Source organism: Oryctolagus cuniculus, chromosome 17 (assembly GCF_964237555.1).
Source record: "Oryctolagus cuniculus chromosome 17, mOryCun1.1, whole genome shotgun sequence".
NCBI lineage: Eukaryota > Metazoa > Chordata > Mammalia > Lagomorpha > Leporidae > Oryctolagus > Oryctolagus cuniculus.
In genome coordinates, this window is record NC_091448.1 from 59,865,585 (window position 1) to 59,893,109 (window position 27,525).

General features: G+C 40.4%; 1 protein-coding gene across 48 annotated transcripts in view; it reads left to right on the forward strand.

The window, feature by feature from the left end:
• The window catches only part of NCOR1 (nuclear receptor corepressor 1), a 168,722-nt gene that overhangs the window by 58,867 nt on the left and 82,330 nt on the right, over positions 1-27,525 (forward strand). For 33 of the 48 annotated variants that reach the window (XM_051824416.2, XM_051824415.2, XM_070061427.1 and 30 more), the window contains 10 exons: positions 2,972-3,085; positions 7,975-8,031; positions 8,618-8,670; positions 9,006-9,032; positions 11,085-11,151; positions 13,460-13,632; positions 15,083-15,173; positions 21,223-21,401; positions 23,360-23,414; positions 24,827-24,928. In XM_051824416.2, the coding sequence (XP_051680376.1) occupies positions 2,972-3,085; positions 7,975-8,031; positions 8,618-8,670; positions 9,006-9,032; positions 11,085-11,151; positions 13,460-13,632; positions 15,083-15,173; positions 21,223-21,401; positions 23,360-23,414; positions 24,827-24,928 (918 nt within the window). The remainder of the gene's footprint in view (positions 1-2,971; positions 3,086-7,974; positions 8,032-8,617; positions 8,671-9,005; positions 9,033-11,084; positions 11,152-13,459; positions 13,633-15,082; positions 15,174-21,222; positions 21,402-23,359; positions 23,415-24,826; positions 24,929-27,525) is intronic. The other 15 variants (XM_070061434.1, XM_070061440.1, XM_070061433.1 and 12 more) reach the window with 1 other exon arrangement.

A 27,525-nucleotide genomic window follows, 5' to 3' on the forward strand; every position in this document is an offset into this window, starting at 1 on the left:
ACTTCTGATCCAGCTCTCTGCTATGGCCTGGGAAAGCAGTAGAGGATGGCCCAAATCCTTGGACCTCTGCACCCACATGGGAGACCCATAGGAGGCTCCTGGCTTCAGATCAGCGAAGCTCCAGCCATTGCGGCCAACTGGGGAATGCACCAGCAGATTGAAGACCCCTCTCTTCTCTGCCTCTCCTTCTCTCTCTGTGTAACTGACTTTGAAATAAATAAAAATAAATCCTAAAAAAAAAATTATGTGTCTTACACAGTTTCAGTAAAGTTACGATAAGTTTATATTTGACAGAATAATTGTAAAATTAGTGTGAAAGAGCAGATAGATGAGAAACAATTTTGTTCTTTTGTGTTTGTTCCTTGCCTTTATAATGTTTTTAAGAATGTATTTGAGATAGGGCCAGCAGACGGAGATCTCCACCAGCTGATTCACTCCCCAAAAGCCTTCAAGAGCCAGGGCTGGGCCAGACTAAGGCTTGGAGCCTGTAAGTCCACTGGGTCTCCCACGTGGGTGTCAAGGACACAAGTACTGGAACCAGCATCAGCCGCTTCCCAGCATGTGCGTAAGCAGGAAGCTGGATGTGGTTGTCCCAAGCAGTGACTTACCCTGCTGCGCTAAATGCCCCGTTAAAATAGTTTCATCTCAGAGCTATTTAGGTACTGAGATCAAAGTTTGACTTTTTTTTAAGATTATTTATTACATAAGGGAGATTACAAAAAAGGCCCCTCATGAGCAGGAAAGAAGGGGCACCATTGAGAACTCATTCCCATAAAATTGATCTCAGAATTCTAGATATCTTTCCTATATAGATGACAGACTACAAGAATACTTGAAGTTCCAAAGCAGAAGAATTCTAAGCTACTTTCTTGGATTCTTATTGTTTGATTTAGTCATGATCTGATTTATAGAACTTGGCACTTTGACTATCAGTTATACTTAGTGGTACAGATGATTTTTTCCTGTAGGCTTTACACTAGACATGACCTAATTTCCTGTTCATCATCTAAGATGGTTTAATATTTCCAACAGTAGCTGTATGGTGTATTTGTTCATGTGGATATTTATTGAGTACTCCTAGGTTTAGGTGTTGATAAAAAGCAGTGGATGAAAATAGCTGATTCCCTGCTTACTTCACTAATACTAATGTCATATTTACTGAACATTTATGGTTGTAACATGCTATATATGTCATTTAATACATCTTTAAAAAGCTTTATTTATTTTGAAAGTCTTATAGAGAGAGGGAGACACAGAGATCTATCCACACTGGTTCACTCCCCTGATAGCTCCAACAACTAGGGCTCAGAAAGGCCAAAGCCAGGAGTTTCATCCGGGTCTCCCCTGTAGGTGGTAGGGGCCCAATCACTTGGGTTATCTTCCACTGCTTTTCCCAGACCATTAGCAGGAAGCTGGATTGAAAGTGGAGCAACTGGGACTGAAACTGACACCCTTATGGGATGATGGTGGTGCAAGTGGTAGCTTTACCTATCGTACCATAATGCAGTCCCCATTTAATCTTTTTTTTTTTTTTTTTTGACAGGCAGAGTGGACAGTGAGAGAGACAGACAGAGAGAAAGGTCTTCCTTTGCCGTTGGTTCACCCTCCAATGGCTGCCGCGGATGCCACACTGCGGCCGGTGCACCGCGCTGATCCGATGGCAGGAGCCAGGTGCTTCTCCTGGTCTCCCATGGGGTGCAGGGCCCAAGCACTTGGGCCATCCTCCACTGCACTCCCTGGCCACAGCAGAGAGCTGGCCTGGAAGAGGGGCAACCGGGACAGAATCTGGCACCCTGACCGGGACTAGAACCTGGTGTGCCAGCGCCGTAAGGTGGAGGATTAGCCTAGTGAGCTGCGGCGCCGGCCCCATTTAATCTTTCAAAAAAGCTATACAACAGGTAGTGTAGCTACCCCTGGTTTACGTGCAAATGTTTAGATACTTGTGTACATGGCATAAGGACATGTCACACGGGTGATGAGGGTCAAATTCCATCAGATGAATACAGAATGTTTTCTGCCTGTTAGTTGTACATGCCAGTAGACCACAGCTGTGCTCGTTGCCTATTACTGGAGCATGATAAGATACATAGTGTTGGCCGGCGCCGCGGCTCACTAGGCTAATCCTCCGCCTAGCGGCGCCGGCACACCGGGTTCTAGTCCCGGTCGGGGCGCCGGATTCTGTCCCGGTTGCCCCTCTTCCAGGCCAGCCCTCTGCTGTGGCCAGGGAGTGCAGTGGAGGATGGCCCAGGTGCTTGGGCCCTGCACCCCATGGGAGACCAGGAAAAGCACCTGGCTCCTGGCTCCTGCCATCGGATCAGCGCGGTGCGCCGGCCGCAGCGCGCTGGCCGCGGCGGCCGTTGGAGGGTGAACCAACGGCAAAAAGGAAGACCTTTCTCTCTGTCTCTCTCTCTCACTGTCCACTCTGCCTGTCAAAAAAAAATAAATAAATAAATTTAAAAAAAAAATTCAATCCTTAAAAAAAAAAAAAAAAAAAAAAGATACATAGTGTTGGGTGGTCAGGTACTGTGCTAATTTAAGGGATTGCCAAAATCTTGTCTACCATGGTTTCCCCGCCAGATCTTAGTATATACCGTGTATCTGTTATACTTAAAAGTATTTTTCCCATGCCTTCACAGGTCATTGTGATAGAAGTATAAAGGGTACTTTTAGTAAGTTTAATTTCTGTTACTGTTTTGCTTTAAATTGATCAAAGTTTAATTATTAAAGGATGTTTCCCCTTGGTTTTATATCTACCCATGTATGTATGTGTCATAGGGTGATTTGTGTTGTCTAGTTGTTAGTTAAAATCAGTGTTTTTTCCTTGGAGCCTTGGTTCTGTGAGACTACTCCCAGATTAAATGGTTATCTTAGAGAATCAGCAAACAGTGCATTTGTTGTCTCTGGCAGTTAACTGCTGGTGATGGTGACGTGGAACAGAGCCTAACTCTTCTTTCTTTTCTGGGTGTCTTAGCAACAGCTAGAAGAGGAAGCAGCCAAACCTCCTGAACCTGAGAAGCCTGTGTCTCCTCCTCCAGTGGAGCAGAAACACCGGAGCATCGTCCAGATTATTTATGATGAGAATCGGGTAAGCTTGTGCTGGCGTCTGATTTCTACTATTGTTTTTAATGCTCATAAACTTTTGTTGCAAAGATTGATGTTTTTTCCTTATACAGTAAAAAAAGTTGATAATTGTACTTTAATATTTCACTTTAGGTTATCTATTATATAAGTATTATTTAATGAGTAGAATTTTATCACCTGAGTCTCCTGTTGTAGGACTATTTACAAGCAAATTTGGTAGCACCTAATACCAAATATCTATACTGTAGTTTTCAATTTGTAAGGGGGATTTAATTAGGTGACTACGGTACCATTTCGGTACAAATCGGCCATTGGATGTGGACATGGACATCATTATCAGATTCAAATTCATAGGTGGGCTATGTTTGACCTGTATTTCTAGAGTTCAGAGTACACTTAACTGTTTTTTTTTGTGTGTGTGTGTGTGTTTGTTTGTTTGGGGACAGGCAGAGTTAGAGACAGAGAGAAAGGCCTTCCTTTTCCATTGGTTCACCCCCCAAATGGCCGCTACGGCCAGCGTGCTGCACCGCTCCGAAGCCAGGAGCCAGGTGCTTCTTCCTGGTCTCCCATGCGGGTGCAGGGCCCAAGCACTTGGGCCATCCTCCACTGCCTTCCCGGGCCACAGCAGAGAGCTGGACTGGAAGAGGAGCAACCGGGACAGAATCTGGCGGCCCAACCGGGACTAGAACCCGGTGTGCCGGCGCCGCAAGGTGGAGGATTAGCCTAGTGAGCCGCGGCGCCGGCCAGTACACTTAACTTTTTAAAGATTTATTAAAACAATTTCTTCTTTCATACCCTTAATAAAAGCGTTCACAGATTTAAGAAAACCAGGCCTGAATTCCATGATAACTTTTGTGATGTCACAGATTTTAAAACTAATTATTTGAAAAGCAGAGTGACAGAGATAGGGGGACTTAGAGATCTTCCATCTGCTAATTCACTCTCCAAATAGCCACAACTGCTGGAGCTGTGTTAGGCTGAAGTCACATGCTAGGAGCCCCATCTGGATCTCCCATGTTGGGTGGCAGGGACTCAGGTACCTGAGCTGTCATGTTTCCCAGGTACATTGGCAGGAAGCTGGATTGGAAGCAGGGCCGCCAAGGCTTGATGTGGGATGTGGGCCTCCCAGGTAGTCACTGACCTGCTGCACCACAGTTGTTTATCACTTAAAATTGGCTTTTTAATTTGGCTCAGGAACTAGCAGTTAAAAGGAAAGTGATTTACCCTCAGTATAAAGAAAATGCTTCAACAAAACTGCTTAACAAAGTAGGCTTTCAGAAGTCCTCAATCCAAAAGTATATGCTTTCTTCCTTCCTTCCTTCCTTCCTTGTTTTTTTTTTTTTTTTTTAAGATTTATTTATTGGCCGGCACCGTGGCTGAATAGGCAGCGCCGGCACCCTGGGTTCTAGTCCTGGTTGGGGCGCCGGATTCTGTCCCAGTTGCCCCTCTTCCAGTCCAGCTTTCTGCTGTGGCCCAGGAGTGCAGTGGAGGATGGCCAAGTGCTTAGGCCCTGCGCCCACATGGGAGACCAGGAGAAGCACCTGGCTCCTGGGTTCGGATCAACGCAGTACGCCGGCCGCAGCAGCTATTGTGGGGTGAACCAACGGAAAAGGAAGACCTTTGTCTCTGTCTCTCTCTCTCTCACTGTCCACTCTGCCTGTCCAAAAAAAAAAAAAAAAAAAAAAAAAAATTTTCAAGGCCTCACTGGAATGTAAGAAATGAAAAATAATGAGCAAGATTCGGTAGAGAATTCCAGTTTGTGTTTAGTTTTTGTATATAGAAAGATGCTTTCATCAATCTGATAAATGTTTCTTGGTGTCCAGTGTCCATTAACATCACTTGAAAACTCCTTTCAGGCCTCTTCTTGCTCTTTTAGCTTTTATGGATTTTTAGCTTTTATGGATTTGGTTTGTGTTCATTCTTTGAAGAAAAGAAATTGAAAATAATTTTTTTTAGTATTAGATTGTTTTAAGCTTATTTGTAAGGCCAAGTTACAGAGAGAGGTCCTCCATTCACTGGTTCATTCCTCAAATGACTATAACAGCTGGGCCTGGGCCAGGCTGGAGCCAAGAGCTTCCCCCTGGTCTCCCACATGGGTGCAGGGGTCCAAGCACTGGGGCCATCATCCACTGCTTTCCCTGGCACATTGCCAGGGAGCTAGATTGGAAGTGGAGCAGTTGGGACTTAAACTGGCACCCAAATGGGATGCTGGCACTGCAGATACCTACTTACCCCACTAAACCACAGCGCCAGCCCCTGGACTTACCTTCTTACAGTGAAGTGGAAGTAACTCACAGTAACTGTAGTAGTCATCTTTTATATAGTAAAAAAATTGTATTCTAGCAGTAGTCATGTGCTGGGCTTGTATTTGCACAGTTCTAGAATCTAAGACCTTCACTGCCTCTTTAGGTCTTTTTGGTGAATGACCTTACTTGTCTTGACTACTGGCATGGATGGATGGGGCAAAGACAAAAGAACATCTCCCCCTTTTCCTTGTGTGACAGTAGTCTTTTATGATTGGAAGTAAGCCAAGTGTGGCTTAATAGATGGGACCATTATCACATATAAGACATTCTCTCATTTAGGAAGTTAGAATAAGAAAGAAAGCTGTCCCAAAGTGACTAATTTTAACATTGGCTTACTAAGAGAAAAGTTGACTTGGCATCATATTTAAACTTTAGACCAAGTTTGTTTAGTCTCTAAACAGACTGTTCTCCTGAAATATTTTTTTAAAGATTTATTTTAAAGGCAGAGTTAGAGAGAGAGAGGTTTTCCATCTGCTGGTTCACTCCCCAGATGGTCACAGCAGCCGGAGCTGCACCGATCTGAAGCCAGGATCCAGGAGCTTCCTCTGGGTCTCCCATGCAGGTGTAGGGGTGCAAGCACTTGGGTCTTTTTTATTGCTTTCCCAGGCCATAGCAGAGCTGAATTGAAAGTGGAGCAGCCAAGACTCGAACCAGCATTCACATGGGATGCCAAAACTGCAGGTAGCAGCTTTACCTGCTATGTCACCGTGCTGGATCCTCCTGAACTATTATTAATAATTAACAATTCAGTTTGCTAGTACCCTGCTCAATTGTGAGTTCCAAAAACATTCACAAATGTTTATACAATTTAATAATACACATAAAAAACTTAGTTGTGAGGAGGTTTCAGAAACATCATGCTTGTATCTTTCTTTTGAAGATTTATTTATTTATTTGAAATCAGTTATACACATAGAGGAGTGGCAGAGAGAGATCTTCCATCTGCTAGCTCACTCCCCAGTTGGCTGCAATTGGCCCCACCCACCATACCAGAGCACCTGCCCCATATGTTTTAAAAGTATTTATTTATTTGAGAGAGAGAATCAGCATTCTCGTCCGTTGGTTCATTCCCCAAATGACTGCAATGGTCAGGACTCTGCTGAAGCTGGGAACAAGGAACTCCGTCCAGATCTCCCACAGACGTAGAAGGAACCCAACTGCTTGAGGCATTACCACTGCCTCCCAGCACCCATATTAGCAGGAAGCTGGAGTTGGGACACAGAACTATTGATCAAAACCAGACACTCTAATGTGGGACAGGGGAATCCTAATGGGTGTCATAACCACGGGACCTAACACTGCCCTCCTTATATTTCGATTGGATGAGTTGTAAGAGAATGATTAACAGAAGAAAAGTGTCCATAGCAGAGAGGACATTTAGTGCCACGATCTCTGGTCTCCTCGGCCAGTGCCCTAGGAATTATCTGTTGCTCTCCCTTTGCCTCTCCATGTATGTTTAGTTAGTCAATGAAGAGCTTCAGGTCCTGCTTTCTGAATACTGGTCTGGTCAGTCTCCTCCCCATTTGCCATTTAGTTTAGTTCGAGCCTTCATCTCTCAGTTACTGAATCTCTTTCTTTCAGCTCCTTTTCTTTCTAACTCATCCTTCATGTTTGTGTCCTATTGCGTAATTCTCCAAATAAAGCCTTGGATGATTTCTACCTTTCTACAGAATAGCCCAAACTTTTTATTGGTGCTTACAAGCCTATTTTTCTGGGCTTTGCCTATACTCCTTTCTTAGTGATAGCTTACCACAACAGACTGAGAGTGTTCACTTGAAGTTGCAGGCACCTTGACCCCATGGTGTTTCCCATGCCTGTAGGTGGTCAGTGTTTTGTCTTTCCTGTTTGTCCAACACACTCAAACTTCAAGACCCAGGGCAAATACCATTCTCTCTCTGAAGCCTTATACTTCTATGTGGCAAGGGTTACCTTCTCCTTGTCTTAGAGTCTAGCAAATGCCTGGCACATACAGTGTTCTCAACACATGTTTGAAGAAACAATTACTTCTATTTGTATACTTAGAATAAAGTGTATAACATGGAAATAAAACAGTGTTAAGTTAGAACTATTGATAGTTTTTATTCTTTTCAAGGAAGATTTCTGTTGGATAGCACTTTCAAAATTGACATGTTAAAATACATATATAAGTGAACATTTATTTACTATTGAGTACTTATAAACTAGCTGTTTACTTTGTTATTCAACTGTTACTATGATAGGAAAGAAACTAATTGTAAGTTTTTCTTCAAAGAAGCCAGTTTGGTTTACCACACAAAAGACTGGCTACTTTATGTTATTTATTCTTACTAAACTTCACTAAAGAAGATATCAGTTAAAGTATGTAACATGTTTCCAATAAAGAATGGTGACTTCCTCTCTTCAGATTATCAGGATCTGTTTGCTTTTAGGAATTCCTTAGGTATTGCTTTCAGTACACGTGTTTACCTTATAACAGAAGAATTTTTGACAATAAGAATGAATTTAGCTGTAGGTCAGTCTTAGATAAATATTGTTAAATAGGTAGTGATTTTACACTTATGTAATCTGATTTTTAATTTCCACCATACAACAATGTCTTTATCTCTAGAAAAAAGCAGAAGAAGCTCATAAAATTTTTGAAGGTCTTGGCCCAAAAGTTGAACTGGTAAGTAAGAAATTTCTGTTTTTCTTTCCAGCAATTTTTTTTTTCTTTTTTCTTTTTGTTATAGCTCTTCTTGGGATAAAATGGAATATAACCCAGTTATTTTGAGATGAGAGAAGTGTAGCTGGACAAGACGTTTATGATCAGGTTTAAAATCACGGTTAATGAACTTGGTTATGTTGCAGAAGCATCATCCTGAGCATGTTTTTGTCTGAACAACCATTTAATCACTCCAGGTGAAAAAAATCACTCCAGGGAAAAAAAAATCAAGAACAGAACTAGCCCTTCAGATCATAATGTAGAGTAGTGACATTGCTTACTCTTCCTTTCTCTTTGAAATTAAAAATCTAAGACTAGTTGTATTTAGCATGTGATATAGTGAATTTGTAAACTTTCCTCAAGAAGTGATATTATCAGAGGTTGAGATCAACATAATTATTTAGGGTTCCCAAAAGTCTGGAGGTTTGGTAAGAGTATGTTATTATGTAGACCCATTAGTACTTTACCTAGGCATACCTTAAAGTATTGTGTTTTATCACTTCATAGACATAGGTACATTTTATACATACATATTTGATTTCTTTTGTAGCCACTCTATAACCAGCCATCAGATACCAAGGTGTACCATGAGAACATCAAGACGTAAGTATTTCTCATTTTTGCAGTTTTGCAGTTAAAGACTTATATTTTATAAAGAGATCATTTTTATGTTATCTGCTGACATTACTTAAAATAGTATAGGTATGTTTTAGATTTGTGTAATTTGCTGTCATTTTACTATATGTTATCTTCCTCTGGCTTCTTGGGGGTTGGGGTGACAGCTTTGAGTTTCCGAGGCCAAAAAATAAAATAAATTATTGCATAAAACTAGCTGGTTTTATAATCTGCTAGTAAAAAAAAAAAAGGTGGATACTTAACATTGAAATGGCTTACCTTGAGGCTTGAATTTTTTGCCTCCTGTTTTGTCTTTTTTTCAGTGGAGTACCTGCAAGGCGCATGATGAAGTAAGATAATGAAGCTTTTTCATTTAAGACTAGTGATGACACCGTCCCCCACCAAGCCACATCTGCCATTGCAAAGTAGAAGTGCCACGGATCATTTTATCATTATTCAAAATCCTATTCTAGGGAAATCCCTTCCATGACTCTTGCTAATGACGGTATTTGTAGACCCTTCTGCCATTTAAATGTCCTGGTGCCTTGGAAGCGCTCAGTCACCTCACGTGGGTGAGGAGGCTGCTCCAGAATGTAGTTTGCTTACTAGCCTTGCTTATCCGAGTACCAGGCCTTTATGGATGCAGATTTTGGAATAAGAAAATAAGTGAAAAGAAAACCTAATTTCTTGATCTGATTGAAGGAAGAGAGGAAGCTAGATAGGTATCTTTTTTTTTTTTTTAATTATCATAGTTAAAAATTTTAGGTGAATTATTCTTAGTTTGTTACAAAAATGTGATATTTCTACTTTATATGTTTTATTAAGTATAACCAGAACATTATAATTATTTTACTGGTATAGTTACTAATGAGCACATTGCTATTTATATATCTATTTTTTTTCTTTTAAAAATTTCTAATTGAGTGTGTGCAATAGTTAACTACTTTGCAGAACTGGTGGCAAATATAGTTTGCATGGTAGTATGCATGAAAATAATTGAAGTTTGAATAATTTTGACTTTTGTTAAGTGGTTCCTAATGGAAGTCATATACTTATGCATTTTTCTGTGAGATGCTGCTATGGTATTGAGAACCCTTAGAAGCAGACAAGGCAAAAGTCATGTAAAGCATATTTTGTTTTGGAACTGTTTAGCTGTTTTAACATTTTTAAAAAGAAGAGTAGTAGATAAAATCTAGTTGGCTACTTTTAATGACTCTCTTTTCACACAAAGCTTCAGTTATGTGTGTATTCTGTCTTTTTTCTCCCGATATACGTTAGAGAGCATCTGTGTCTTTGATTTATTTACATTGCCTGTTTAATGCTCATCACATTTTCCTGAGATGGGTTGTTGACTAGATGACTTCATTTAAATTCTTAGCAAACATTTAAAATTGTACTTCCTGATTGTTGTTTGCCTTTGAGTAGCACATAATCACAATTAGAGCCAACTGAGCACTTGGGAATGCCCCCACTGTAGATACCTCTGCGGTATTCACTCAGCTGCATGCACCCATGTGAAATGTTGAGTAGCTCTTCTTTTATCATCATCATTTGCTTTGTATGAAATAGCAAATGTACCATTTAATGATTCTTTTCATCTTTTGGCTACTTTTTCATATAGCCAGCTCCTGATTGTCCATGCTTATTTGAGTGGAGCCAGTGTCACTGTTAGTCCCGAGTGGCAGATAATCCAAAAACTTTACTTCTACTTGCCTTGGCTTTGTATTTATATTTGAATAATCAGCTTGAAATCCTTTCTGGAAGTAGGTGGGGTATAAATATTTATGTTTGAACCTGCATGTCATTGTTTTTGAAGATCACAATGCTTCACATTTAAAAAGTGAAACTGTCATGTTAAGATACATGAGAAACCTTCCTGTCTTGTCACATTGCCATCCATTACTTAGCATGGGTTGTGTTGTTTCTGTGACTGAAGTCAATCTTCTGTTTAGTGCAGAAGTCACTTCACTAAATGTGTTGATGTGCCTTCTCCTCAGAGAGGGGAGCACCTTACCTGAGGAGGGGGGTAACTGTAAAAGCTCCTTTTTTTCTTCTCACCTCCCGTTCACCAGGAGTATTCAAAGGTACTGGTATCATCAGAGTTCTCAAGAAGAATCAGTAACTGTATAATTATAATTTTGAAATAATATGCCCCATAATGTGACATATTGAAAATTATTCTTATAAAGTCTTGCTATAGAGTGGGAGGAATTTCAGTCTTTTCTAAACATTGCAAAAATTACAAAGTTTTATTTTGCAGGGTGAAAAAATTAGGATTAACTTTGATCACATCGTAGAGTCTTAAGTGCTCTTTGCCTGTTTTACAGTGTGTCTGGAAAAATAAATACACCATTAAATTGTGCTTTTTCTTAATGTCATGCAACCATATTTTTCTCTTCTAGAAACCAGGTGATGAGGAAAAAACTCATTTTATTTTTTAAAAGAAGAAATCATGCAAGAAAACAAAGGGTGAGGTCCTATCCTTGTTAACTGAAATTTGTACAGCTTTCACATTCATACTCATTTAGGCATTCACTTTCCCATTATTAGAGGAAATAGTTCTTAATTTTATTTAAAAATAAATGCTGATCTAGACACTAACAGTACATGTGACAAATATTAATATAATTCTAGTAACATTTTGATATTATAAATCACATTTAGTATCATTATCAAATTAATTTCACTAGTCATCTAAGTATAATATTTTCATCTAACCAAATAAAGAAAATGGTGAGTAGTTATAAAAATATTAAGGATAAGCAGGATCTTCTACATTTACTCTTAAGCCTCAAACAAATGTGGGTAAGTTATAGTTATGCTGAGTAGACATTACTGTTATTTTCTTACTTGAAACTGTGTAAGCTAGGTTTCAGGTTTCAAAATTCAAATAGTTCTCATTCAGTTATGATTTGCTGTTTCAAAGTTTTGTGATTATAATTTTTCTGAAAACAAAGTTATAGAAAATGTTAATATTTTTATTTCCATGTTCTAATTTTACAGAAAATGTTGATACATTTAAATTCAAATATTTAATAAATGAATGGTGCTCTTTAAATCTACATTGAAAATGAACTTTGTGCCTTATGTGGAGAGTTTAATGAGCTGTAAAACTCGGGAGGCAATGATGTGTTTTCATGTAAAGCTGATGTTCTGGTCTGCCAGTCTTTAAGCCTTCAGATACGGTCTTAAATTGCTGGTCTTGATTTTTTTTTTGCCAAGAATGTGCAAATTAAGTAAGAAATTAACTCAGGTTTTTTTCTGCATAGCAATTTTGTTATAATAGCTAAGTTAGCTCTTTGTTGATCAAATACAGGAGCGCAAACTTTTTCACACTTCAGAGTGTAATTATAAAATTTGTGTGTTCACTGATTTGCTGAATAAATATTTATTGACTGTGTTCTCCATCACGTATATTATTCTACACAGGTGAGCAAGATTGTCATATGGTTTCAGCCCTTAGGGAACAGAGAGGTCAGCAGGCACTGCGATATTGTGATCATCTTGCAGCTACAGACATACAGATGACTGTGACGGGGAAACCTTGTTGCAGATATGAATCAGAAAGGGAAGTTGTACAGAAAACCATACATTGTGTAGACTTGTTCTAGCAGAGGGACTAGCGTAAGGAAAAGTGGAGAAAGTATGGCCAATTCAGAGGTGGCTGAGCTGAGACTTAGTTGGGAGTGAGGTAAGATATGGGAAGGTGGCCTGAGTTGTGTACTGCTTTGGGAGTGACCTCGGAGATTGTGGATCAGATCCTGAGGACACCTTACAAGTTTTTAAACTGAGACGGTTCGGGTTTGTGTTTTTAAGACTTTGGCTGCAGCATTAAGAATGTGTAGAATACATTTTGGAGACTATTATTTTAATCAGGTCAAGGGATGATTTACTCTAGATTAGGGAGGTAGGAGTAGAAGTAAAGAAGATGAAGGTGAAGGATGCCAAAGAGACGTGGGAGTTGAGCAGGATGACCAGGAAGTGGTGGTGTGGTGTGGTGTGCTGCAGGGTGTGTGAAGCAGATAACACCCCTTTCTCCAGTGCCACTGTGCTGAGATGACCAATGCTAGTGTTTGAGTCCTTGTGCCCTTCTCTGTGTTCATGTGTGTCAGATACATTCACAGTTCAATGTTCATGAAGGAGAGTTCTTCTGTCTTCTCTGTTTAAGAAAATGAAGTCATAAAACATTTATCGGAAAGCATTAATACATACTTCACTGGGTTTCTTTTTTATCATAAAGTATATGTACCTTTCCCACACTGTCAGAAATGTCTGTTACATAGCATTTGTTTATGATTACAAAAATCTGCAAGCAACAGAATTTCCAACAATAGAGGGACAGTTAAAATGTGCACGTTTGCTCTGACAGATTGGAAGAATAACAAGAAGATGTTAATGTGATTGCCTATGGGTGATTGGTCAGATTGTGAACTGCTTACAAGTTTGTTTGTTTTGGTTTTTGACAACAAAGACATGATTATCAGGAAAATAAAAGCTGGTCAGTGGCTAGTAGTTGTTTAATTAATTGATAATTTGTGTAGTCTTAATGTTAACTAAAAAATCCAGCCAAAATATGCTTTATATGCTGATTTCAGATAGGAATCAGAGTTCCTTTTCTTTCTCCTCTTTTAGATCAAAGACATTTTCTTTCACAATTGAGCCATAGGCCACATGTACTTCTGACTTAACCTTAAGAGGTAGCATATATTTTACAGTATTAGGTTTGTCAGAATCAGTTTCATTTAATTATTATTAATTTGCTACGGGTATTTAATAGGAACAAAAAATCTGCCAGCGTTATGATCAGCTCATGGAGGCGTGGGAGAAAAAAGTGGACAGAATAGAAAATAATCCTCGGAGGAAAGCTAAAGAAAGCAAAACAAGAGAGTACTATGAAAAGCAGTTTCCAGAAATTCGAAAACAAAGAGAACAGCAAGAAAGATTTCAACGGTAAGTAGTTTGATGTTTAATGGCTGTGGTATTTTTCTTCAAATCACATTTCTGTTCTTTCACAATATTTATAGTTTCCTGAGTCTGATCATTAAGAAACTTTGTAAAGGGGTAGGTGTTGTGGCATAGTGGGTTAAGCCACCACCTGTGATGCCAGCATACCATGTGTGCCAGTTTTTGTCCAGGCTGCTTCACCTCTTCTTCTTCTTCTTTTTTTAAAGATTTTATTTGTTTACTTGAAAGTCAGAGTTATAGAGAGGCAGAGAGAGAGAGGGAGAGATCTTCCATCTGCTAGTTCGCTCCCCAAATGACCACAATTGCCGGAGATGGGCTGATCTGGAGCCAGGAGCCAGGAGCTTCTTCTGGGTCCCCCACATGAGTACAGGGGCCGAAACACTTGGACTGTCTTCCCCTGCTTTCCTAGGACATAGCAGAGAGCTGGATCGGAAGAGGAGCAGCTGGGACATGAACTGGCACCCATATATGATGCCAGCGCTGCAGGTGGAGCCTTTAGGCCGCTATGACACAGTGCTGGCCTCAAATAAATCTTTAAAAAAATAAATAAATAAAGTTTTATAAAGAATTTTTATGCTGAATGTAAAATTTTATTACTAAGCATTAATATATCATATTGAACTTAATATTGTTATATTTAATCATATTGTTGAATCTAAATATGTGTATTTTTAAAAAATATGTGTATATTTTGAAATTGTTCAGTTCCTAAAAATATCAATTTTATTGATAATGGAAGTTAGTAATCACAGACTTGAATATCCCATAGTCCTCCATTTTCAGCTTAACGAAGCAGCATTAAATTAACCACTAATTAAGCAACTTTAATTTTGATAGAATAGTTTCTGATTTGTTTTGACTTTAGGACAGCATGTACTTTGTGAAGCTCTTAAAAGCTTTAGTTTTTTTCACTGCCTCATTTAAGAGTCATATAATCTCCTTTGCCCACAATTAAGTTTTTGTGAGGGATATTGTCTGTTTTTTCTTCCCTTTTTAAAACGTTTGACCTACTTTCTAGTTTGTTATCTTGTTTGCTAGAAGGCAGAAAAAAGATAACTGTTTGAGATTGAAATTGCATCATTCACTTTTTTTTGTAGAAGTTCCTCATAACTAGTTTTCTTTTAATTTGTTTATTTTCAGTACAGACTCATACACATACATACAACACACATACACACACACACACAAAGCCATGAGTAGTTCTACCATTTGAATCTTGGACAAGTAATCTTTAGGTCAGTTGTGCATTTAAATTCTTATTAATTTAATAGGTGACTCAAGCTTGTTACTTAAAAGTAGTTACTCAGTAGTATGGTGGTATCTTCTCTGACTTTTCACATGTTTAAAAAGACCCTTTCAGGACTATAATTTAATTCAGTTGTGTTCTTTATGAAAGGCTTTTTAAATGTATTTTTACTTTCTTCCTCATATTCAGAGTTGGGCAAAGGGGAGCTGGTCTTTCAGCCACCATTGCTAGGAGTGAGCATGAGATTTCTGAAATTATTGATGGTCTCTCTGAACAGGAGGTAAGAAAATTAATTGATTTAATTCAAGTTGATGATTAATTATTAAAGCATTTTAGTGCCACAGCCCAGGATCTAAAGGTTTATTTGTATGTAGATGAAGGAACTTGAGGAACTTGGAGTTTAGACTGTTTCAAAGATACAAGCCAACCATTGAAGGGCTTTAGCCAAGGCATTCACATGATCATATTGGTATTTGGGATCAGGGAAATCTGGAGAGAGATGAATAATCTGTTATGATAAAATGAAAAATCTGAGTCAGGCCAATGGTGATGGGGTGTGGACTGATAACAGAGAGTAATTGAAGGTGGAATGGACAGAGTAAGGTAGATGGATTGGATATTTATGGTGAGAAAGGAGAGAGATGGAAAGGGACCCTTGATTTCCAGTTTGGGGACTGAGCTGGTGGTTCCATTTCCTGAAGTACTGAAGGAGCATATGTTTCTCAGATGGCAATGTATTCTCCATAGGGTGCTCGTTTGCCTTGGGACAGAGTTGAACCAGAGAGACTTTATATCATAGCTGTGTGCAGGTAGACAGATCCCAGTGAAAGGAGAAGGTCTTGAATGACCATATAGGCATTAGAACTGAACAAGGGGTGGGCATTGTGGCAGAGCGGGTAAAGCCCTGGCCTGTGCCGCCAGCATCCCATGTAGGCGCCCGTTCGTGTCCTGGCTGCTCCACTTCCAATCCAGCTCTCTGCTAGTGGCCTGGGAAAGCAGAGGAGATGGCCCAAGTGTTTGGGCCCCTGCACCCATGTGGGAGACTGAGAAGAAGCTCCTGGCTTTGAATCAGCCCAGCTCCAGCATTGCGGCCATTGGGGAGTGAACCAGTGGATGGAAGACTTTTGTCTATAACTCTACCTCTTAAGTAAATACGTAAATCTTTAAAAAAACTGAATGCAAAAGATATTTTGCACCAAAGTAAGCTCATGCTGTTAATCTCATTTTCCGCCAAACTTTTTGAAGTACCCTTTGATGTATTGTCCGAGTCCAACAGCAGTGTTTCTACCCTTATGAGGGTTCCTCACTCAATTTTCTAAAACAGAATTAGTCAACATTGGATTAGTCTCACTTCACATTTGTGTCTGTTATGTGTTTTTTTTTTTTTTTTTTTCCTTCTTTCATTATTTATGATTGACTTGAGTGTTACCTTCATGAATGTGGTTATTTGGCCTTTGGGGTCATCTTGGAATTTTCAGTACCTCATATTTAGTAGCATATTAGTAAAAAAATGTAGAACAGATGAATTTTAATCACTAATATTGAGACTACTTAGCTTTGTTCCAAAACCCATCCTACTGCTTTGGATTTTTTGCAGCTTTTGATTTTATCTGTGGCTTTTCTTAAGCCTCATCTCAAAATTCTGAGGTTTGTGGTTATTTGAAGTGGTGACTCCTTTAATGATCTAGGGTTATTACTCTGCTGGGCCGGTGTGTGACACAGCTGCTTAAGCTGCTGCTTGGGACACTGGCATTCCCATGTTGAGTGCCCATTCAATTCCCAGCTACTGTGGTTCCCATTCAGCTCCCTGCTAATGTTCCCAGAAGCAGCAATGATGGTTTAAGAGTTAGAGTTCCCTTCACCTATGTGGGAGACCTGGATGATGTTCTTGGTTCTTGGCTTCAACCTGACCTAGCCTTGGTTGTTGAAGCCATTTGGAGAGCCACCAGATGGAAGATTAATTGATCTGTCTTCTCCACCCCTCTCCGCTCTGCATTTTGAATAAATAAATCTTGTGCTTTTTTTTTGAACAGACTATTAAGTGGCTATATATTTCAAAATAAATGTTACATGTTAATGTTTTTGAGGGCTTAATATACAGTTAATTACTTAAATTTATAAAATTAAGTAATTAAACTGAAATGTTGAATGATTCAGAAATATTTAGATAAGTAAAAATCCCTGCTTATATTTTGCTCAATGTATTTAAAGGTAAAATGTCGTGTCATGAGTCCTTCATACCCTCCACCCTTTAATACTGCTTCATCTGGCTAAGTTCTCTTTCTTTTTGTGGGTATTGTTGGTTTGGGATGTGGTGGAATAATTATGCTTGCTTTTGTTTGTTTTAAAGATTTATTTATTTATTTGAAAGGCAGAGTTACAGAGAGAAAGTCTTCCATCTGTTGTCACTCTCCAGATTACTGTAATGGCCAGAACTACACTGATCTGAAGACAGGAGCTTCTTCTGGGTCTCCCACACGGGTGAAGGGGCCCAAGGACTTGGGCCATCTTCTACTTCTTTCCCAGGCCATAGCAGAGAGCTGGATTGGAAGTGGAGCAGCTTGGTCTCAAACCGGTGCCCATGTGGGGTGCTGGCACTGCAGATGGTGGCTTTATCCGCAACATAACAGTGCCGGCCCCTATGTTTGCTTTTTTAAGGAGGGCAAGTTAAATATAGTTACTCCTTAAAATTGCCAGCTGTGCTGTTATGTATATGTATATGTGTATATATATATATAAAATCTTACGTAAACATTGTGAAAGTTCTGTAGAATAGAGAGTTGTAACTGGCTCTATTTTGCAAGGCATAGCTGTGGATTGAATAATTTGCCCAAGGTCACAGACTAGTAAATTATAGAACCAGAAATCTGATTCTAGAACTTTGTGTTCTCTTCCATATCTATACTCAGTCAAATCCACTCTTTCAACGGATATTCACACCTTCCCTGTTAGGTGCCAAACTTTGTTCTAGGCATTGGGAATACAACAGTGAGTGAAGCCATTAAGGTATAGGATCTCATGATATTAAATCACTAGTGAGGAAGATAAAGATTTAAAAGTTTGAATAATATTCACTTAGTCTGTGTTATAGAAAACACAGTCTGTGAGTTTTTTTCCAGGATGAGAAAATAACCCATTTATACAGAGTTTGTGTTTCTTGATAATTTGTGGCAGGATTCTATGAGTGGTTGATTACTGTTTTGCATTCATAATTGAGTAAGAGTGTGTCATATATTCTTCCAGCCTCTTATGTTTCAGAATTCTAGTCAGAATATCCCTGGAGGGGATGAAATACTGTAGAAGCTCTGGAGGTACTTGAGCCACTTTAGATGTCAGACTGTTGTTGGTCAGAAATAGATTTTTGTAGGTGGTTTTCTTTCCCTCCTTTTTGACTTCTTATATCCTCTTTTCCCAAGGAGAGGCTCTAAAGTGGTTTGGGAGCCTGTTCAAAACATAATAGTGCCAGCGCCGCGGCTTACTAGGCTAATCCTCCGCCTTGTGGCGCCAGCACACCGGGTTCTAGTCCCGGTCGGGGAACCGGATTCTGTCGCGGTTGCCCCTCTTCCAGGCCAGCTCTCTGCTGCGGCCCGGGAGTGCAGTGGAGGATGGCCCAAGTGCTTGGGCCCTGCACCCCATGGGAGACCAGGATAAGTACCTGGCTCCTGCCATCGGATCAGCGCAGCGCGCCAGCTGCGGCGGCCATTGGAGGGTGAACCAACGGCAAAGGAAGACCTTTCTCTCTCTCTCTCTCTCACTGTCCACTCTGCCTGTCAAAAAAAAATTATAATAATAAAAAATAAATAAAAAACCATAATAGTAGTATTGTTTTTGTTGTTGAGAATATACTTTTTTAATGATCATTGTAATTAAAAATTTATTTATTTATATGAAAGGCAGATTTACGAGGGGGGTGCAGGGAGACATAGATCTTCCATTCTGTGGTTCACTCTCCAAATGGCCGCAACAGCTGGAACTGGGCTGGTCCGAAGCCATGAGCCAGGAGCTTCTTCTGGGTTTCCCAAGTGGGAGCAGGGACCCAGGCACTTGGGCCGTCTCCTGGTCTCCCAGCTGTATTAACAGAGATCTGGTTTGGAAGTGGAGCAGCCAGGACTTGAAATGGCTGCCATAAGGCATGCGTGGCGCTGGTGTTACCCTACACCACAGTGATGGCCTTAGGACAATTGTAATATTCAGTCAGACATATGGGACTGTTTTACTCAAACATTTCATTACGCTGTTAATGTTGAGGATTCAGTCATTCCTAAAGCTGTATTTAAGATCTTCTAAGCATGTTCCAGAGCACGTTAGCCTCACTTCTGTCCAGGCAGTGTTAGATATACTCCTTTAGGAATACTTTGTTGCCCTTGGAAAATTTCATGCAGAAAAACCACATGTATATATTTAATAACTTTGCATCTTTTAGTAGTATATTCAGAAGCTTTAAAACATAACCATAAAGGCAGGCATTTGGCCTAGCAGTTACAGTGCCTGCATCCCACATTCAAGTACCTGAGCTCAAGTTCTGGCTCCATCTCCTGACTCTAGCTTCCTGCTAATGTATAGATCTTGGGAGGCAGCACTGATAGCCAAGTAATTGGGTCTCTGTTACCAATGTGGGGGACTGGATTGAGTGCTATACCTTCTGATTTCTTTCCCTTGCCATTATGGGAATTTGGCACGTGAACCAGCAGATGAGAACTCTCTGTCTCTATCTGCCTCTCAAATACATAGATAAAAATTGAAAAGTTTAACATGATGACATATTCTATATTGCTTTTTTTTTTTTTTAAAAGACTATATTTCTTTATTTGAGGCAGAGTTACAGAGAGGCAGAGTCAGAGACAGACAGGTCTTCCATCCATTGGTTCACTCCCCAAAATGGCCACAATGGCCAGAGGTGGGCCAATCCAAAGCCAGGAGCCTGGAGCTTCTTCCAGGTCTCCCACATGGGAACAGGGGCCCAAGGACTTGGGCCATCTTCTACTGCTTTCCCAGGCCATAGCAGAGAGCTGGATTTGAAGTGGAGCAGCTGGAATTTGAACCGGTGTCTTTTGGGATGCCAGCACTGCAGGCAGAGGCTTTACCTGGTATGCCACAGCATGCACCCCCACCCCCTTTTAAAAGATTTTATTTGAGAGGTAGAGTTAGAAACAGAGAAGGAGAGACAGAGAGGTCTTCCATCCACTGGTTTACTCCCCAAATGACCTCAATGGTCGCAGCTGAGCCGATCAAAAGCCAGGTGCCTCTTCCAGGTCTTCCACAGGGATACAGGGGCCCAAGCACTTGGGTGAATTCTGCTTTCCAAGGCCATAGCAGAGAGCTGGATTGGAAGAGGAGTAGCTAGGACATGAACTGGTGCCCATATGGGATGCCAGCGCTGCAGATGGAGGCTTAGCCTACTATGCCACAGCATTGGCCCCTCTATATTGCTTTTAAAATTACCTCTGAAATGCATGTTTGAAATGACATCCATCCCTTGGAATTTGTAACAATAATCTCTGCCTTGATGACTAAATCCATGTTAAATAATTTTTCTTACAGTTTGATTCTAGTAGGGGACCTCTATAAACATCCAAAGCTGATTTGTTAGGTGAGGTGATTTCAAGGCAGTGTGATATTCAAATTGATGAAGAGCACCCTGTAAAGTTAGATTTTGTGAAGACTTGACAATTAGATATATCCACTTTTATGAGGAAAGTTTTTAGGGAAAATCTTGTCTCATTATGTTTGAGTAGATACTTGTAGATTTGGTAAATGTTTTTTGTTGAAAGTTTGGCATTATAAACTTCCTAAATTATTTGAGAATGATGAGTTGTATAGATGTAACAAAGATTTAGTTGACATCAGCTGATAATAGTAAGGGTAGCAGTCTTAAATTTTGATTATGTGAAATTGGCCAGAAGTTATTATTTAAGTGAGTTTAAATAATTAAAAGTCAGGGACTTAGATTTTGATGGCTATTTGCTTATTTTTTTATTAATTGTTTTCTAAGATAACATTAAGATTTGCTCTCCAAAGTGCTATTCAAACTATATGACTACTTCATTGAGCTTTAAATATTCTGGGTCTGAAACTTCATTAAGTATCAGCTTCATTTAGAGAATTCTTCTCAAAATAGTAGATTATTACTAAGTGAAAAAGGCATGTACTCTCTTCCTCTTTTCAGTGGCTATTAAGATGCATTAAAATTATTATACATTAGATGCTGTGGTATTCATTGCTGTTGTCGTAAACTACATATGTTTTACTGTATATTAAGACCACTGGTATTGACATTTTAGTTTGAACTTTACTCTAAATTTGATGTTTGTTTTCTTTCTCTTTTTTAGAATAATGAGAAACAAATGCGGCAACTCTCTGTGATCCCCCCTATGATGTTTGATGCAGAACAAAGAAGGGTCAAGTTCATCAACATGAATGGGCTTATGGAGGACCCTATGAAAGTTTATAAAGATAGGCAGTTTATGAATGTTTGGACTGACCATGAGAAGGAGATCTTCAAAGACAAGTAATTTAAATTTTAAATTATTTAATAGAATTCTGTGTAAATTGGTAAAAAGTATTTGACATTTACTTGTAAACTGAACTGTTACCAAAAAGCTTGGTTCCCTTTTTTGGCATCTGAATGGGTATTGTGAAAGTAGAGAATATGATTTTCCTGTAAGTTTATAGGTGTGAAAATAGGTGACAGATAAGAACTGGGATCAGAGTCAGGGTAAGAGTGGCTCCCAAACTTGGTTGCTGGCTGAATCACTTTGTAGAATTTTTTTTTAAAGATTTCTTTCTTTCTTTCTTTTTTTTTTTTTTTTTTTTGAAAAACTGAGTTAGAGAGGCAGAGAAAGAGAAACTTTCCATCTACTGGTTCACCCCATAAATGGCTGCCAGTGGCTGGAGCTGGGCCAGTCCAAAGCTGGGAACCAGGAGCTTGTTCCCAGTTTCTCATGTGGGTGCAGGGACCTAAGCACTTGGGCTTTCCTCTGCTGCTTTCCCAGGTGCATTAGCAGGGAGTTTGATCCGAAGTAAACAGCTGGAACTCGAACTGGTGCCCATATGGGATGCCAGTGCCCCTACTATGCCACAACGCTAGCCCTTGGGGAGCATTTATTTATTTGAAAGAATTAGAAAGAGGTCTTCCGTCCGATGGTTCATTCTCCAATTGGCCGCAACGGCCGGACTTGCACCAATCCGAAGCCAGGAGCTTATTCCGGGTCTCCCACGCGGTTGCAGGGGCCCAAGGACTTGGGCCATTGTCTACTGCTTTCCCAGGCCGTAGCAGAGAGCTGGATTGGAAGTGGAACAGCTGGGACTCGAACCAGTGCCCATATGGGATGCCGACACTGCATGCAGCAGCTTTATCTGCTATGCCACAGCGCCCGCCCCTTCCCTTAATTTTTTTTTTTTTTTATTTATTTGACACGTAGAGTTAGAGAGAGAGAGAGAAAGGTCTTCCTTCCATTGGTTCACTCCCCAAATGGCCACTACGGCTGGCGCTACGCCGATCCAAAGCCAGGAGTCAGGTGATTCTTCCTGGTCTCCCATGGGGATGAAGGGGCCCAAGTACTTGGGCCATCCTCCACTGCCCTCCCAGGCCATAGCAGAGAGCTGGATTGGAAGAGGAGCAACCAGGACTAGAACCTGGTGCCTATATGGGATGCCAGTGCTGTAGGTGGAGGATTAGGCAAATGAGCCACAGCACTGGCTCCTCCCTTAATTCTTAATAGCCCAGTCTTTTACTTACTCACACAAGCTAAAACCTGACCTGTTCCTATAAATAATGAACGCCTTATTGACCCCTCCAAAATAGATGTCACATGTGCCTTCTAACCCAGCAATGGGGACCCTTTTTGTTGCCAAAGACATTTGGCTATTTATAACATCATTCACAGGACATACAAAATTATCGACTTAAAAAAATTAGCCTGCTAAAGATTAAGATTTATTTTCTTTATTTGAAAGACAGAGTTACAGAGAGGCAGAGGCAGAAAGAGAGAGAGGGCGAGAGAGAAAGGGAGAAGTCTTCCATCTGCTGGTTCACTCCCCAATTGGCTGCAATGGCTGGAGCTGTACTGATCCAAAGGCAGGAACTAATTCCAGGTCTCCCAAGCAGGTACAGGGTCCCAAGGACTTGAGCCATCTTGTACTGCTTTCCCAGGCCAAAGCAGAGAGCTGGATTGGAAGTGGAGCAGCTAGATCTCTAGCCAGCACCCATATGGGATGCTGGTGCTTCAGGCTAGGGCGTTAACCTCCGGTCCCTTGGGGAGCTTTTTTAAAGTACATATTTCTCTGCTTTATCATAGGCCATTCTGGGCAGTGCCTAGCGATCTTTGCATTTAGTTGTCTCTAATGATTAGGAATAGCAGGAATTAGTTTGTATATAATATTTCTTTTCCCAAATTCTTCTCTCTCTCTCTTTTGAATTTTTGAAATGTTTGTATGTGCATGTTTTTGTTTTATTTTTTCACTCAGGTTTATCCAGCATCCAAAAAACTTTGGACTAATTGCATCTTACTTGGAAAGGAAGGTAAGAAATGATTTATACTGAGAATGTTTTTAGGTTTGTATTGGTTGTTTCTTGGGTATTTTTGTGTTGTAACATATAGAAATACTTAGGCAGAAGTGATTTTGCAAAGAGCTTGATTAAAAAAAAAGATTCTTCTATGATTAGCACAATTACGTAAAACATATATGAAATGGTAATTACTATTTTAATAGAAATCCTAAGCAGAGAACTCAAACTTTTATGGTTAATGAAAAATGACCTTTTTTTTTTTTTTTGCTTCCTGATTTCTTCCTTCCCTCCCCTCCCCCTCCCCCTCCCCCCTCCCCTCCACTCCCCTCCCTTCCCCTCCCCTCCCCTCCCCTCCCCTCTCCGAAAGGTAGAGAAACCAAGCTCTTATATCTGGTGGTTTATTTCTCAAATGCGCACAACAGCTAGGGCTGGGCCAGGCCACTCAGGAGCCTGGAACTCAGTCCAAGTCTCTCACATGGGTGGTAGGGACCCAATTCCTTGGGTTATCACTTGCTGCTTCTCAGGGTGCACATTACCAGGAAGCTGGAATTGGAAGTAGAGTTGGGACTTGAACCCAGGCACTCTGATAGGGAGTATGGGCATCTCACGTGACCTCTTTTTTTTTTTTGGACAGGCAGAGTGGACAGTGAGAGAGAGACAGAGAGAAAGGTCTTCCTTTACCATTGGTTCACCCTCTAATGGCTGCTGCGGCTGGCACACTGTGGCCGGTGCACCGCACTGATCCGAAGCCAGGAGCCAGGTGCTTCTCCCGGTCTCCCATGTGGGTGCAGGGCCCAAGCACTTGGGCCATTCTCCACTGCACTCCCTGGCCACAGCAGACAGCTGGATTGGAAGAGGGGCAACCTGGACAGAATCCGGTGCCCTGACTGGGACTAGAACACTAGAACCTGGTGCGCCGGCGCCGCAGTTGGAGGATTAGCCTATTGAGCCACGGCGCCAGCCTCAAGTGACCTCTTAACCAGGGCACCAAAGTCCTGCTCTGACCTTATATATAAGATCAAATCACATAGATTGCAATGCATTTTGAACCCCATTAAATGTCTTATTAAAATGCCAGGCTCCTGATTTCCTGTGAATTTTTTTTTCATGTGAATTAGTTTTCCTTTTTTGAGTGAAATATCTAGATATTTTTAACATTTGTATACATGTAGCAGTAAAGGGAATATTGGTTAATGTTTCTTAGTTCTTGATATCTTAATTTGTATTGAGACAACTATCCTTTCCATTTACATTGTGTGTGTGTGTGTGTGTGTGTGTGTATATTTGGGTTCTAGGTTTGCCTTAAAGTGCTAGTCATGTTTGTTTCTCTTCAGTTTATGTTTTGAGAACATCAGAAATTTTTCTTGAAAATATTAGATTTTTTAAAAATGTTACTGCATTAAAAAAAATCTTTTTCCTTACAGAGTGTTCCTGATTGTGTTTTATATTACTATTTAACCAAGAAGAATGAGAATTATAAAGCCCTAGTCAGAAGGAATTATGGAAAACGAAGAGGGAGAAACCAGGTTTGTGGTTTGTGTCATTTTTCTGTGAAAGGTGTTTCAGGGTTGGTGGAAATGTGAAAAGGAGTCTTGCACTCAACATACACTTTAGAGGTTGATGTCTCTATTAAATAGGATGTCATGCTTATTTTGAAGTCTTCTATTTTGAATGTATTTTACATTTCTAGTGTGATGAGATTAATTTAAAAACATTTTAACCTTTCCTGTTAGCTCAATCTTGCATTTCAGTGTTAACAGTAATCTTTTAATTAAATACGAGTCTCTTAATACCTACCTAACATGCCATCCTTATCAGTCCTTTTGTCTGAGGAGGGGACAAGGTAAGGTGAGGGAGAAAGATTGTGTAGCATAGTCACTAGAGTAGAGGGTTGTTTACTGAAATACCTGGGACCTGATCTTGTTACAGATTAACTTCATTTGTGGAGTTTAGATAATTGTACTCTTAAAAAGTACTTTACCTAAAAAGGCACTTTTTTTCCCACAAGTATGTGTTTTCACAGTTGCTATTCAGTGGTTTCAAAACTATTTCTACCAAAATAACCCATTAGCAGCTGTCACAGCTCGTGTATGCATGCATTACCAGTGAGGCTGCTGTGTAAGTGTTATCTCCTGTTGCTCTCCACACCCATATAGATCCTGCAATATGGACTTGCATGCCTGTGCTCTCACAGCTGCTGACTGTTTGTCGGCATGGCTCAGTCTCTTCTGGATCTCACACAGCCATGCTTCCCATGTGGAAGGGTCTTAGTCCCTTTCTTCCTGGGTAGCCCTGGTTACCAGATACAAGTTATTTGACCCAGTTCTCTCATTCACTGCCATAACCTTTTTATGTTTCCTGGGTCATTGTTTCCTATGAAATATTCTACCCTACAGATGTGGTTAATGTTTTCTGGAAACAGTATGTTTTTAGAAAATTATGTATTAAGAGGGAAAAAGAAAAAGCCATCTAGTGGTCCATTCTCCAGGAGTATACAATGGTTAGGATTGGCCAAGCTGAAGTTGGCCATTGGGAACTTAATTCAGATCTCCCACGTGGGTGGCAGTGACCCAAGTGCTTGAGCCATTTCTTGCTGACTATCGGGGTGTGCATTTGCAGGAAGCTAGAATGAGGAGCTAGAACAAGGAGTTAAACCCAGGTACTCTGATATGAGAGGAAGGTGTCTCAAACAGCATATTAGCCCCTATATCAAATGCTCCCTACCCCAATCTACTTTTTAAACAAGGTTCAACTGCAAATTTGTTTTTAATTTATCTGTTAAGTCTTCAATTTTTTATTTATTTGAGAGAAAGTTCATATCCTCTGGTTCATTCTCCAAAGCCCATGATGAATCAAATGCCTGCAGTGGCCAGGGCTGGGCCAGGCTGAAGCTGGAACTTGGGAACTCAGTCTAGGTCTCCCCTGTGAGTGACAGGGACCCAACTGTCTCAGTCATCCCCTGCTGCATCCTGTGGTGAACATCAACAAGAATCTGGAATAGGGAATGAAGCTGGGACTTGATCTCAGGCATTTTGATAAAGGTTGCCTCTGTCTTAACCTCTAGGTGAAATGACTGTTCCTCAAACCAGTTTTATAGTTCAATCTGTTAGTATCCCATGACAAATAATTATGGTTCTAGATATATTTTAATTCAATGCATATTAGAGATTGGAAACCAAGAAGCACTCAGAAGTATTGGTGATTTAGAATTACAAATTAAAGGCCGGCGCCGTGGCTCAATAGGCTAATCCTCCCCTGCGGCGCCAGCACACCGGGTTCTAGTCCTGGTCGGGGCGCCGGATTCTGTCCCGGTTGCCCCTCTTCCAGTCCGGCTCTCTGCTATGGCCCGGGAGTGCAGAGGAGGATGGCCCAAGTGCTTGGGCCCTGCACCCTCATGGGAGACCAGTGGAAGCACCTGGCTCCTGGCTTCGGATCAGCGTGGTGCGCCGGCTGCAGCGGCCATTGGAGGGTGAACCAACGGCAAAGGAAGACCTTTCTCTCTGTCTCTTACTGTCCACTCTGCCTGTCAGAAAAAAAATTAAATTACATGTCAGTAATAACTTGAGTCTGTTTATATTGTTTTTGTTAGAAGTGGTAATTTATTTTCTTGAGAAATGCTGCACTTCACAGCATAACCTCGCCGACAGAATATGTGGTACCTCCTAGTAACCTATAGCAAAGCATAAAGTCAGTTTTCAGGAACCACATTCTTCATTTGCTCTTCATAGGAGTCCATGGTCGTCTTTCATTATGACCACTATCTTTTATGTCAGTGTGGTGTTTTTTTCTTTTTCCCCCAAAGTAATTTGGGTACTGGATGAATTTCTGTCCAAACTGTTGGCTGGTCGGACAGGTTAAAAAATTGGATGTGATGGAAAGAGCTTTAGTCCTAAAAATGCTTCTTCCTCTATTTATAACTCTCGATGAGTCTTTTTATGTGCTCAGCCCAGTTCTCCATGTCTGTGAGTGTTGGAGCAGTAGTATTCAACTTGCAGGGTTAATATGACACTTGCTATTTGTGTAAATCCCTGGAGTAAGGGTGAGCATCTAGAGAGTGCCCAGTAAGTAGTAGCTGTGATTATCTTTATTGCTACCACGGTGGTGTATTTTTTGGAATTTATTC